The following is a 14,117-nucleotide window of genomic DNA, read 5'->3' on the forward strand; positions in this document are numbered from 1 at the left end:
TAGGGGCATATATTCAGGGTTGAATGTGATACAGACTAGCTCCTACAACTTGTGTAACTCACAGGAATGGTGCAGGGCCAGAAGCAGACACCTGTCATGCTAATCAATTGTCCTTTGTGGTTGAGAAGTACCTGATTGAGTAGCTATAACATGCCTACTCAGAAATGGATGTACTCTATTTTTAGGACTCTTCAGAGCATCAATACTAGTATTGGCCAGTTAAGATTTTTTAATTTTTACTAATATCTATGTGAAATTTACCTAGTCATTCATTTCTAGAAACCTAATTCTTATAACTTAGAAAATTTAGAATACCATTTTATGACCATTAGATAGCTAACTTCTTAAAACTTATATAGCTTACATCTAATAATTTGAAAAGCTGTATGCACAGAAAATATGCATATAAATGATGTTTTTTTGTTTTTAACTAGAATGATCAGTCAACGGGGGACATAAAAGTTATTGGTGGAGATGATCTCTCAACTTTAACTGGAAAAGTATGTATCTTGAAGGGGAAAGAAAGAACATTTTTATACCAAGAATTGGTTAGTAAATGTATTCAACCACTCAATTAGAGGTACTTTATTAGTAAAAATAAGAAGGCATTGTTTAACTCTTAGAAGTTTAAATAGATTCAAATGTTTCATTTTAAGGTGTGTGTGTGTTTCCCACATGCGCACAGAGGCCAGAAGAGATGTTAAATTCATCAGAGCTGAAGTTACAGGCATTGTGGGATATATTGCTTGTTATATGAGTGCTGTGTAATCTTAACTCTAGGCCTTATGATTCTTACCCATGAGCCCCAACTGTAACCCCCTCTGATTATCTCTAAAAAGATAGGAAATTGGTATTGTGTTTTAGCTGGAAACATGAGTTGTGGAATCTGACAGCATTGATCAAAAACCTTGCTCAGCATTTCCTAACTCTGTAACATTGGGGATGCATCTTCTGTGCCCCAGAGGTAGGTAGACCTAAGGTTGTAGTTAAGAGGATTAAGTGATATGATATTGGTAGAGTTCTTACCATATTAGAGTTTATACTAGAGTTTCTGATAAAGAAATACTGCAAATAAATTCAAATATACCATGAGAGAAATCTATAGAATTGTCTTGCTTTATTTTGTTACATTTTTTGAGATTTATTTATTTATTATATTAGTACACTATAGCTGTCTTCAGACACACCAGAAGAGGGCATCGTATCCCATTACAGATGGTTGTGAGCCACCATGTGTTTGCTGGGAATTGAACTCAGGACCTCTGGGAAAGAAGTCAGTGCTCTTAACCACTGAGCCATCTCTCCAACCCATTTTGTTACATTTAACATTGGTTTATTTCTATGTGCATGTGTGTCCATGTGTAGGGGAGTATGCATGAGTCTGTAGAGGTCAGAGAACAATGTACAGGAGTCAGTTCTCTCCTTCCATACAATTTAGGGGGTTGTGTTCACATCATCCAGCTTGGCACTAAGTGCCTTTACCCTCATCCATCTCACCAACACTTTTTCTTTGTAGTTCACACCATCCTTGAACATCTCATATGCAAGTCTGGTTGGCCTTGACATGGTGGTCCTGCTTCAGCCTCACAAATGCTAGGATTGCAAGCATGAGCCACCATACTAGACTATATATATTTTCTAAGCTGCTATTACTTTTTACTTGTAGGCACTGTGCCATATATAAATGTATTAATCTGGTAAACTTCACAGTAATCTGGTGAGGACCATTATATTTCCATTTTGCAGATCAGGAAATTAAGCAATACATTCACATTTTCAAAAACTGCATAGGATTAAGAGATGTAAACAATCTCAAAGTCACACAACCAGGAATTAGAACAGCTTTCGTGCTGATACCAAATTCTTTCTTTCCTCTAGCTTTTAGCTTTTAGGGCTCACTACTTCCTTACACTGCTTAAACTTTAACATAAAATACTTGGAAAATTTCATAGTCCTGTATCAGGGTCATGCTAAACTAATGTTGCTATCAGCAGTGTTTAGAAACTAAGGGGGAGTTTGTAATTGTTAGTTCTATCTCTCTGCTGTCCATTTGGTGTACAACTGCCAGATCTCCTTCCCTTTTATCATGCTTTGTCCATATTTAGAAGCCATTGGAAATTTGTACTTCTATAATCAGTTTTCAGGGCTGGAAGGGACCTAGCCTTCAAGGCCTGCTAGGATTTAGTTTGACCTTGTTTTTTTTTTTTTTTTTTTTTTCCACCTAATAGCTCTGTTCCACTACACAGCTCTGTGATCCTAAACAGACCTCTGCTTCTAAAATAACTTTTCATGACAGCCACAGTAGATTCTTTTTATTGTGGAAAACACCAAGGAGTAAAAATTGAGCAAAGTTAAATCATGGTGAAGAGGTTATGGATTTATTTAAAATATTTTTGTGGCAATTTATCTTATGTATATGCAAGTACAGATATAATGCACACATTTTCCATTAATACATGAGAATGTAGTCTTTGAATCCAAAATTCACCTTTATTCAAACCCTTTCTCTTGCACTAGTCTATGTTTACTACTTTAGGTAGGTCATTTGACTACTGAACCTCATTGTTTTCATTATAAAGTAGACATGTAGTTACTTGACAATATGAACTCTCAGGGGTAGCAATTATCAGTTTCTGTATTAAAACAGTAGTTTAGTACAGTTTTGTAAAAATATTTAATCCCTAGACTTTGATTTCTATAAGTTGGCTAATAAAATCTACAGTGATGGGCCAGCAAGATGGGTTGATGCAAGAAGACAATTACCACTAAGACCTGACCACTATGTGTAAGCTATGTTACAACTTCCCTAATGAAAAATAAAATAAATGTAAAGAATTAAAGTATACTTAAATATACAACCAAGTTTACTTAATGCTAGACACAAGATAAGAATTCAGTAATTTATTCTTTATCCCAAAAGCCCAAGCATTTACCAATCTATAATTTTATAGTACTGCAGCAGGTATAACTGCTGTTGTGAGCTATTTATTGATGAGGCTATGCTATCTTCCAGATGTTCAAGGCAGGGGCCAAAGTGTTGAAAACTGCATAGTGGTTAAGGAAACAATTACTAATTCATGAGTTAACTATATTCACTTTTGCTAAAGATTTACATTGTAGTGTCTATGTTTATGATTTTGTGTAGTCCTCATAGTTTCCCTGTAAGAGAGTCATTAGTTTCTTTCCATATAGAAAGATGTTGAAATTTAGATGACAGAACTATTAGATGACAGAACCAAAATTTGAATAAACAAGTGTCTTAGTCCAGTGTCTGTGTTTCTTATACTAAATAGTATTCATTTGAATAGCTACATTGCCTTTTTTTAGTATATTAATGCATTTTCAATTTGCATAGAATTTATAGAGACCTCATAATTAAAATGTAGTCATGTTATTCATTTGTTTTACACTCTGCCTCTAAAATGTCCCAAATTTTAATACTTATTTTCTATGCATATGCTGAGCTTTACTTTAAAGTGACCTCTTCCTGTCTATAGAATGGGCTGCAGTTGTAGCTAACTTGCCAGAAGTTCTGGGCTTAATCTTGCTTGTATTCTATTCTTAGACCTGTGATAAACTATTTTGAAACATGGGCATATTAGAAGTTTTTTATTATAATTTACTTTTAATGCATAAGCCGTGATTCTCCAAATATTTTCATGCTCAATTACTAAACATATTTACCCACAGCATATGTATTTATAAATTGCACATGAGTTTTGGTAGTAGTTTATCTTATAAAGTACTTAAACTATAGGTTAAACAAGATGAAGTATGTCTTTCATTACTTTGAATACACACAATAAATACCAAGGTGACTTATAAAAGAAAGCATATAATTGGAGCCTGCTTACAGTTTCAGAGGGTAAGTCTGTAATCATCCTAACAGTAGGTAGCCTGGAGGCAGGCAGGCAACTGATACTGGACAAGCAGCTGAGAGCTTACATGTTATATATGCTCATTGGATGTAGAGATTACTACAGACTAGACATGGTGTGGACTTTTGAAATGTCACTTTTGAAGCCTGCTCCCAGTACACACATCCTCCAATAAGGCCATACCTATTAATCCTCAAAACAGCTCCACCAACAAGGGACCAAGCATTCCAATGTGAGAGCTTATGGGGGTTAATTTTCATTCAAATTACAAGGTGAGAAAGAATTTTGAATTTTCATGAACTCCAATGTATGCTATGTACTCAACCTTGATAATCACTAGATTAGAATAATAAAGAGGACATTGCAATTCTGATGTTATAGTTGTTTGGAAGAGTGAATTAAGAACTATAGACAAGGTATAGAATAAGTCTGTTCAGAGTATTGTGGGCATGTGAAATGTCACCTTGTTCCTCTAACTAACAAAAACACAGAAGGTGGGTGAGTGAGGAACCAAGCATGGGAAATCACGACTGTAATCTTAGTATTCAGTAGATCGAGGCAGAAATGGTGCTGTCAGTTTGAGGACAGTTTTGGCTACAATCTAGGCCAACCTGAGCTACAGAGTAAAATTGAAGAGAAGAATGAGTTGAGATGGGTTTAAGGTTTATGGTGGGAATATTGTTATCTTTTTGCAGTTCACCAAATAGGTACACAACCATACTAGTTTTAGCTTGATGAGAAAATAAAAATTTTGCATTCTATATTAAACACATTATTTTTGAAGATATTTGAACAGATTACATTTCTTGTAATATTAAGATGTATTAGAGTTAAAATACATAAAAACCAACTGGTTCAAGTTTCTCAGTTTACATATTAGACAGAGATCCAGAGAGTTTTCATAAGTTGCCTATGATCTTGCATTAAAGACTAAGAGCTTTTTATGAAAAATGAACATAATGGGTCAAATATTCTGTATGAAAGATTTAAGGACTTCTGAGTTCTAATAGCCTACTTGTTTCAAGAACGATTTGGTAATGAAGGTACTTATAAGTATGAATTGGGGTAATTTCTTAGAATTTGTTTTATGATTTTATTGATAATTGGAAATACTGTCTCACTTCATGTACTATTTTTTCTATTTTCTTCTAGAATGTCTTGATTGTCGAAGTAAGTTCTACATTTTATTTTGATATACTGTTTATACTTTTCTAAATTGGTGTGTATAATAATAAAGGTAAGCCAAGGGGACTTGTGTTTTCTAATCCTAAGAGAAGCCAGGTACAGTAGGGCATGCCTGGAATCCCATACACTCAGGAGGCTCATGAATTCCTGGGTTAGCCTGGTTACATAGTGAGTTTAAAGCACAGCCAGGAAGAATCATTGTTTTAAAAACAAAACAAAAAGACACAAGCAAAAATGCATTTTGTAAGTGATATATTTTGCTGCTCATGAAAAAATGTTACATAATTCCTTTGTCAATTTTGATTTTTTTCTTTTAAAACTAGCTATAACTGTAGAAGAGTGTGTGTGTGTGTATAATATGTACGTGTGATTTAGTGTATTAATTATTGAATGTTATACTATTCTTATCATTTTAACTAAATATTATAAGTATCAAATATTCTTGGCAAGTAAGTAGAATAAAGACTCAATCATCACTGTCTGTGGCCCACTGCTTTTCAGTGTTTTAGATCCCTAAAAACCAGAAGCATCAGCCAGGAGCCTATTTACTCAGAATCTTTGTGATGAAAGCCATCAATCATTTTTTTAAGCAAACCTTGAGTTGATTCTGATGAATGCTAAGCTTTAGGAACCATTGATATACTCAGAAGTCACTTTCTCATTAAGGCCCTCTTTGGCTGTACTACATAAAATCTTACATTTCCATGTCTTCAACTTCCTATTTCTTTCAGAACTTTTAAAAAGGTTTATTTATTTTATGTATGAGTACACTGTCACTGTCTTCAGACACACCAGAAAAGGGCACCAGATTCCATTACAGATGGTTGGGAGCCACCATGTGGTTGCTGGGAATTGAACTCAGGACCTCTGGAAGAGTAGTCAGTGCTCTTAACCGCTCAGTCATCTCTCCAGCCCCTTTTAGAACTTGTTTAACTTCCTACTTAAAAATCGCTGTTTAACTTCCTATGCGTGTGCACGCACACACGTCATCTTTTGTCTGTGGCTTCCCTATTTCATATCTGCCTGCCTTACTGAACCCTATATATAAACCTGTGTACCATAGATTGGGATCACCCTCCTACATTGACTCTGTTCTCAGTTCTTTAGTATACATTTTAATAGATTTTCAGTGTGGCTTCCGAATATATGTCAACCTCATTCTCTATCATTTTTTCATTCTTTATACTTTTTGCATTTCCCAGAGAATCATTTTTCTATCATTCTTCTCTGCTTCTAATGGTTGCTTTTCATTTTTGTAATCTTGTTTCCTTTCTGCTTTTTGTAATATTTATTTTTGTGCATTGTTTTATGTGTCTGAGTGTATGTACATTTGTGCAAGTGTGCATGCCTGTGCATAAGAACAGAAGCCAGGAGAGGGTGTGTGCCCTCCTCTACTGCACTGTCTAGTCTATGACGCAGGGTCTCTCTCTGAACCTGGGGCTCACATTTGCTCACATAGTAAGATCTGGTGCCCTCCTCTGGCCTGCAGGCACAATGCAGTCAAACACTGTATATATATAATAACATCTTTTTATTATTTATTTTATTTACTTTATGTTTATGAGTACACTGTAGCTATCTTCAAACCCACCAGAAGAGGGCATCATCACATTGTAGATGGTTGTGAGCCAACATGTGCTTACTGGGAATTGAACTCAGGATCCTTGGAAGAATAGACAGTGTTCTTAACCACTGAGTGACTCATCTCTAGCCCTAAATACAGTCTTTTTTTTATATATAGGTAATACAAAGCAATGTTTCTTAGAGTATCAGAGATTGGGATGTAAGAGTCCCCATCTTTAATTTACAAAGAGAAGTCTTAATGTACCTTTTACAGGATTAAACATCGCACTTTATGCCTGCAACTTTATCTCTTAGGAGTCTAAAGAAGGAGCATCTTGAGTTTAAGGTCACTAGCCTGAGCTACACATAGATTCTGTGTGAAATATAACAAAAAGATTTGCATATGTGAGCAGTAATTACACATACACATTTCCTCACATTTCCGTTTACTTTTTTTTACCTTGTCACATCTATGCAACCTAGCTCTAGGGATTGACTTTCCCACTGCTTAGAGCCAGATAGGTTAGAAATTCCAGATTATCTCTTATGTGAATTGAGAGATTTTGTGTATGCTCAAAACTAATGACATTGTGCCATAGAATACTAGAATGTTAGGTTTTATGTTTGTAATAATGACTGGTTTTAAAATTGTGCTGGTTTCATTTGTTATTTACCATTAAATGTCTCTTTTCTTTGTAAAAGGATATAATTGACACTGGTAAAACAATGCAGACTTTGCTTTCCTTGGTCAAGCAGTACAGCCCCAAAATGGTTAAGGTTGCAAGGTATGTGTGCCATTTTAAAGTATGATGTTTTCTCTATGTAGAGCAGTAAGTGATTGCTTCTTTGTAATGCTCTCAGCTTTTGTTTTATTACAGAGTAATGTAATCTTAAAGCTCAAGACAGTACCTTTTGTAATTTTATTGTGTGTTAATGAAGCCACTATAGTCAATTCCTTGTCTAATACAGTATATATAACGAACGCCTTGGATTCAGAACTACTTTTTATACTAAACCCCTAGATCTTCAAGTCTTTCATAAAGAATGTCATAAGGGCTGGTGAGGTGACTCAGTGGGTAAAGTCATCTGCTGCCAAGCCTGCCAACCTGAGTTCAATCCCTGGGACCCATATGGTAATGACTCCCTCTGACCTTCATGTGTACCACAACACACGTCCCCACCCAACACATAAATAAAATAAGTACGATTTTTTTAATGACGAGTATTTTCACAGAACCCATAAGCTATAATACCCATCACAGTGTTGACTATAAATGGTGAATAAGGCATTCTATTTTGTGTTGTCAATGAAATTTTACTAGCTTGCTTCCTTTTTCTAAAGTCTCACTCACAGCTTGCTATAACTGGATGTTTGGCTTTGCCTTCATAGTTCTTTCTGTTTTTATCCTTAGAGTTTGATTCTACAACAGTTATAGATCTATACCTACCTTATAGATAAGGATACTGAAGCCTAGGGAATTGCCCACAGACACAAAGCTAAAATTATAGAGAGAAGATTTAATGTAAGGAACCTGGGCCAGTTGATGCTTCTGCTGTTTTAAGTTGGGTTTTGTTGTTAAAAGTAACATCTTTTTTATTTTGTTGTTGCTGGGTTTATTTTTACTTTTATAGTTTCATTTTTATTTTAAAATCTTTGACTAATCTTTCTGTGTGGAGGAAAGATCAGATCTTTGTTTTTTTCTGAATGATTAATTGGTTTTTAATTTTAAAAAATTACACTTATTTATTGTGGCAGGAATATAAGCATGTGTCACTTGCACTTGTGTTGGCCAGAGAATAGCCTAAGGGAGTTGGTTCTCTACCTTGTTGGTCCTGGGTTGGGGGCAGAACACAGGTTGGTAGTTTTGGCAGCAGTAGCCTTACACACTGAACTATCTCTGCTGACCAATTAAACTAGCTTTATAAAACTCTTTTGAAAAGGTCAAAGTATCTGTAAAGTCTTTGAATCTCTATAACTTTAATTTATCCTCTGGACTTTTTGGATAGATGGTGCAAATATATCTCAGTGAATTTTTGTTATGCTGGAGGTGAGGTATGCTCAAAGAATACTTGGGTAATTTTTGATGATGTAGTTGACCTACACAAGTGTGTTTTGTTCTTTCCTAAACTAAAAAGTCTTATTTGGTAGTAATATAAGATAGTATGGCTACTCTAGAAAGCAGTTTCTTCAATAACCTCAGAAGTTGTACTGAGTACTTATCCTTGAAGTGTGAAAATAGATGTTGATATAATAAAATCTGTATTGGGTGTGGTGGTTTGCCCCTGCGATCTCAGCTTTTGGAAAGTGAAGACAGGAGGATCACATTGAATGTGAGACAAGCAGCCTGAGCTCTATATTGAGAACCTGTCTTATATGTCCCTACTCAAATCTGAATATGAATATTCACATCATTTGTGATAACCCAGAATTAAGAACAAAATTGTACAATACTGAAGCACTCTTATCCCATCAAATCAGCAGTAAGTAGGAAGAACCATCACTATGCAGCTGCTAAGTGTTACATGAGCTGTACCACTGGCACATTCTAAAGGACATAAAGCAGGTGTTTTCTTCTTTCTATTTTAGCTGCTTACCTGACCCCTAGTTTTGATATGCCCAAGAGTTCTCAATTTTTTTAAGACTGTTATAGTAGGACACTGAAGGCAAAGGAGACTGGATTAGGGGTTGCCAGGGGTTGAGAGAATACAGGAGGAGCCTTGCATGATTGTGGCAGTGATGAGGTTAGGCTCTGTGTAATGTAAAATTGGTAAAATCTGTACAGAGTTAGTTAGCTCACCAATGCTCATGTTCTAGCTCTGATACTCTGTCACAATACACGACACTGGAGACCTTTGTGTGTGATTTTTTTTTTTTATCTTTTGTGGTTTCTGTGAAAATAAAAATTTTGAAAGCCATTAATTTTTTTGGTGATAGTAGGGTTTCAACTATGGTTGTATGCATATATGACAAGCATTAGATAACTTGAATTTAACTTTATAGTTTTATAATAATTATGTAATCAAACATTTGCAAATTTATGATTTCTATAAATACACAGTAAAACTATAATTTAAAAAATAAAACTGCTTAAAAGTATTTTTAGCAAGAGTCAAATAGTTGAAAATATAATTAACTAAAAAATGGAGTAACTTAGTCAAGTTACCTTCTTAATGTGATCAAGGCTCTGGGTTCAGTCTCCTGTTCGTGAGGCAAGTATTGAAGTCTTGATGAAAGAGCATTTCTTACCTCCTCTCAAGGATTCTGGATCTACATTCCATATCTTTTCATCTTTGCTTATTGCCACTCTCCACCCAGTTGTCCTCCCCACTGTTTCAATAGACACGTGGGTAGTTAGGATTCTGATCTCAGAAGCCTATTACCAGGTTCCAGGTGGTGATCAGTCAGGGGCCTTGACCTTCATGTGAACTCCCTGAGATTTAGTTCTTCTCCCTTTCAGTCTTCCTATGGGTATGTAAAGCTGACTGTATTCTACATGCAGATGATACTACTTAAGAACACTGATGCTTTCTTTGTAATGCTCTGTAGTCATTCCATATGTCACATGTAATTTTTTGTAATTAACAGCTTGCTGGTGAAAAGGACCTCTCGGAGTGTTGGATACAGGCCAGATTGTAAGTAGATGCCCTTTGGCCAATCATTTATCTATCTTAATAACTGAAAAAGTTAACTATGAAATGGTTTAGAGTTCCTTTAGAGAACATTAGAAGGTACATTTGCAAGTATTAGATTTGAAAGTATTTTCTCTAAAGAAGAAACTGTGATTATTTATTTACAGTTGTTGGATTTGAAATTCCAGACAAGTTTGTTGTTGGATATGCCCTTGACTATAATGAGTACTTCAGGGATTTGAATGTAAGTAATGCTTTTTTTTTCTCTTGCTCTCATTTTTCAAAAACCCACATAAAAATTTAGGAAAGGGAAGAATTGTTTTCTCCTTCCAGCACCTCATAATTTGACCAGACTGATGGTTCCCATTAGTCACATAAAGCTGTAGTCAAGTACAGACGTCCTTAGAACTGGAACCTAGCCAAACTAGGGTGACACTTCTTGCTGGCTGAAATAGTTGAACAGCTTTAATATATAATAACTGTCTCATTGTTATTTCACATGATAAATATAGTCACAAGTAAGAAATAAACGATTCAGTTTAAAATTTATAATTGACTCTGCTTCAGATATTTGCCTCCGACTCTGTAGGCAGGAGCCCCCAGGGTGATCTTATGAGCATGGCCCAGGAGCAGTTAGCAAGACTACATGGGCAGTATTATCTAAATAAAGCATGGTTTCTATCTTACTTACCTGGGCTCCTGTTTTGATTCCAGCTTTATGTTTCTTAAAATTATATAGTAAGTCAAAAACCAAACTAATGGACTATAATTCTGCTGTTTTCCAAATAAGTTCTCTTCAAGTTGCTGGTCTGAAATACCTTGTTTGGTAGAAACTCAGACAATGTAGGAGGATTCTCTAATGTTGTTGCCTCTTCAGAACCCATTTTCTAATGTGAATGTCTTTTATTTTATAGCATGTTTGTGTCATTAGCGAAACTGGAAAAGCCAAATACAAAGCCTAAGAAGAGTGTAAGCTGAATCTGCAAACTGCGAAGCTGAGTCCTGCTGATGTTGCCAGTAAAATTAGCAGGTCTTCTAGTCCTGTGCCCGTCTGCTTAGTAAAGCTTTTTGCATGAAACTTCTATGAATTTTATGGTTTTTATTTTTAGAAATGTCAGTTGCTGCGTCCCTGAACTTTTGATTTGCACTATGAGCCTATAGGCAGCCTATCAGTTCCCTCTGGTAGATTGTCACTTACCTTGTGAGAAAAAACAAATCTCTTAAATTACCACTGTTAAATAATAATACTGAGATTGTATCTGTAAGAAGGATTTAAAGAGAAGCTATATTAGTTTTTTAATTGGTATTTTAATTTTTATATATTCAGGAGAGAAAGATATGACTGATATTGTTAATTTAGAACAGTCTGAGGCTCTTGGTTTCATATCAGTAACAGCATCTAAGAGGTTTTCTCATTTGAATAAACATGTTTCAGCAGTGTTGGCTGTATTTTCCCACTTTCAGTGAATCGTTGTCAACAGTTCCTTTTAAATGCAAATAAATACATTTTAAAAATTTACCACTTTTTGAGTTCTTTCATATAATATCCTTAAAATTAAGGACTGTCTCTTTAAAGGAATTCTCCATGTCTATAATTCCTCTATAATTAATATAATTTTTATGGGTTCCCTTTTGCTTAAGCTTTAGTAGCTAATTTAATTGTAATCCTCAGCAAGTATTGAAAGTAGTGTTATCTGGTAGAGTGGTTTGGTACCTACCTGAAACAGCCAATTACAGAAACTCAGCACTATTTACTACAATTTATTAAAAAGGACATGGCTTTCTCTTGGCTTTCTAGGTTTGTTCAGACTACAATTTGACCTACAGTTTGTTTTTCAGACATGTCCTGTTACCTTTTTGGAGTGGATAAAGCTTTATTGACCAAAGAACAATAACAGTTTTCTGGGAGTAAGAAATACTAGCAACCTTGTGGCACAGTGCATATCTTTATTCCTTTCAGACTGTGTTCTTATTTCCAGCAGTAAAGCTTAAATGACAGCAAGTAAGTACTTGCTGGTGAGATGGGTCAGTAGACAAAGGTTTGCTGCCATCCCTAGAAGCATGGTGAAAGAGAGGACTTAAGTAAGAAGTTGTCTTCTCACCTTCACACACACATACAGGCACACATTACAGATGTGTAGCTAATAGCTGGGAAAGAGCCTCTGCATTTATTTAACCTAATTTGAGGGTATGTAATGCCAATAATTTTGTTGAGCGAGAGATCTTGATAGGCCTAAACTGGCCTTGAACTGAATTCTGTTGCTGAGTGACCTTGTGATTTTGATCCTCCTGCCTCAATCTCCTAAATTCTGGAGTTAAACCCAGTTATGTAATTTTAGAGATTTACTGAGGGCTTTGTGTGTATTAGGCAGTCTACTTCCTGAGCTATATTACCACCCCTCTGGTGATGTTATTTTTTAATCTGTTTATTACATATAAGTGCATTGTAGCTGTCTTCAGACACAACAGAAGAGGGTATCAGATCCTATTACAGATGGTTGTGAGCCACCATGTGGTTGCTGGGAATTGAACTCGGGACCTCTGGAAGAGTAGTAAGTGCTCTTAATCACTGAGCCATCTCTCCAGCCCTGGTGATGTTATTTTTAAAGGCCAACTTTACAACAAAATACTCACGGGAGGAATAGTCAGTATGTAGAACAGGGTAAGTCACTGAGAGGTAACAGTCATTTTAAGATTTATTTATTATATATGAGTACACTGTAGCTGTCTGCAGACACACCAGAAGAGGACATCAGATCCCATTACAGATTGTTGTGAACCACCATGTGGTTGCTGGGAATTAGGACCTCTGGAAGAGCAGTCAGTAGTGCTCTTAAGCACTGAGCTATCTCTCCAGCCCATGTAGCAGCCATTTTCATGGCAACAGTCTAAGATACATGAAGAATAAGATCTGAAAGGAAGCTGTACTTTCCTGAGGCTGTTCAGTATAGGAGCAAATGACTACACCCATCCTACCTCAGTCCTCTAGGGCTTCATTTTCATTACAGTCCTGCAAAATGGATGCTGGCAAAACAAAATTGCCTTAAAGTTGTTTAGAGAGATAGGAAAACATGTATCCATTTTAGAAATTATAAGTGGAGGTTTTGGGGGGAAGGGGCAGAAGCCCAGGTACAAGCATCTCCAACACTCTAGACTCAGACACCTATCCCCAATATGCATTAAAAGGGTCATTGTGAAAAGATTTATTTAGGGTCTGGAGAGATGGTTTAGCGGTTAAGAACACTGACTGCTCTTCCAGAGGCCCTGAGTTCAATTCCCAGCAACCACATGATGGCTCACAGCCATCTATAATGGGATCTGATGTCCTCTTCTGGTGTATCTGAAGACAGTCACATTGTACTCAACGCACATAAAATAAATCTTTTTAAAAGATTTATTTAATGTTGCAGTGTTGAGATGGACAGATAAAGGGGTCCAGTGACTCCAAGATAATCCAGAGTATTAGCATGGGGTTTAGTTTGAGATAGAAGAAGCTGGGAAAGAATGTAAGGTATGACTCAGGAGTCTTGACTAAGGCATGATCTGGTTGATGTCACAGGTTTGGTTTTGCAAGATGAGCCCAGGAAACCCTTATCCCTGTCATTGTCCCTTGAGGGAGATCTCTTGGTTTCTGCAGATGTCACTCTGCTGCAGGTTATGCCCTAGTGGATAATTACTCTCACCTGTCCTGCAAGATTCTGCTGTCTCATGATGGCTAGGCAACTCGGTGAAAGGTTAAGGATGGCTTACCTCTGTCCTTTCAACCGGACAAAATAGAGGTAGAAATGCTAGGCTTTTATACTGCTTTGAGTTACCTTGGTTGGGTCTAAGTAAGGAGACTGTGTTTTAACATCTCCTTAC

General features: G+C 36.1%; 1 protein-coding gene across 1 annotated transcript in view; it reads left to right on the forward strand.

The window, feature by feature from the left end:
* Nucleotides 1-11,775, forward strand: part of HPRT1 (hypoxanthine phosphoribosyltransferase 1) — a 29,884-nt gene extending 18,109 nt beyond the window's left edge. Inside the window, exons 4-9 of the mRNA XM_080909703.1 lie at nucleotides 435-500; nucleotides 5,031-5,048; nucleotides 7,329-7,411; nucleotides 10,213-10,259; nucleotides 10,424-10,500; nucleotides 11,171-11,775. Of these exons, the coding sequence (XP_080765829.1) occupies nucleotides 435-500; nucleotides 5,031-5,048; nucleotides 7,329-7,411; nucleotides 10,213-10,259; nucleotides 10,424-10,500; nucleotides 11,171-11,218 (339 nt within the window). The 3' untranslated portion in view covers nucleotides 11,219-11,775. The remainder of the gene's footprint in view (nucleotides 1-434; nucleotides 501-5,030; nucleotides 5,049-7,328; nucleotides 7,412-10,212; nucleotides 10,260-10,423; nucleotides 10,501-11,170) is intronic.
* The last annotated feature ends 2,342 nt before the right edge of the window (nucleotides 11,776-14,117 follow it).

The sequence above is a fragment of the Micromys minutus genome (genome assembly GCF_963924665.1).
Source record: "Micromys minutus genome assembly, chromosome: X".
Lineage (NCBI taxonomy): Eukaryota > Metazoa > Chordata > Mammalia > Rodentia > Muridae > Micromys > Micromys minutus.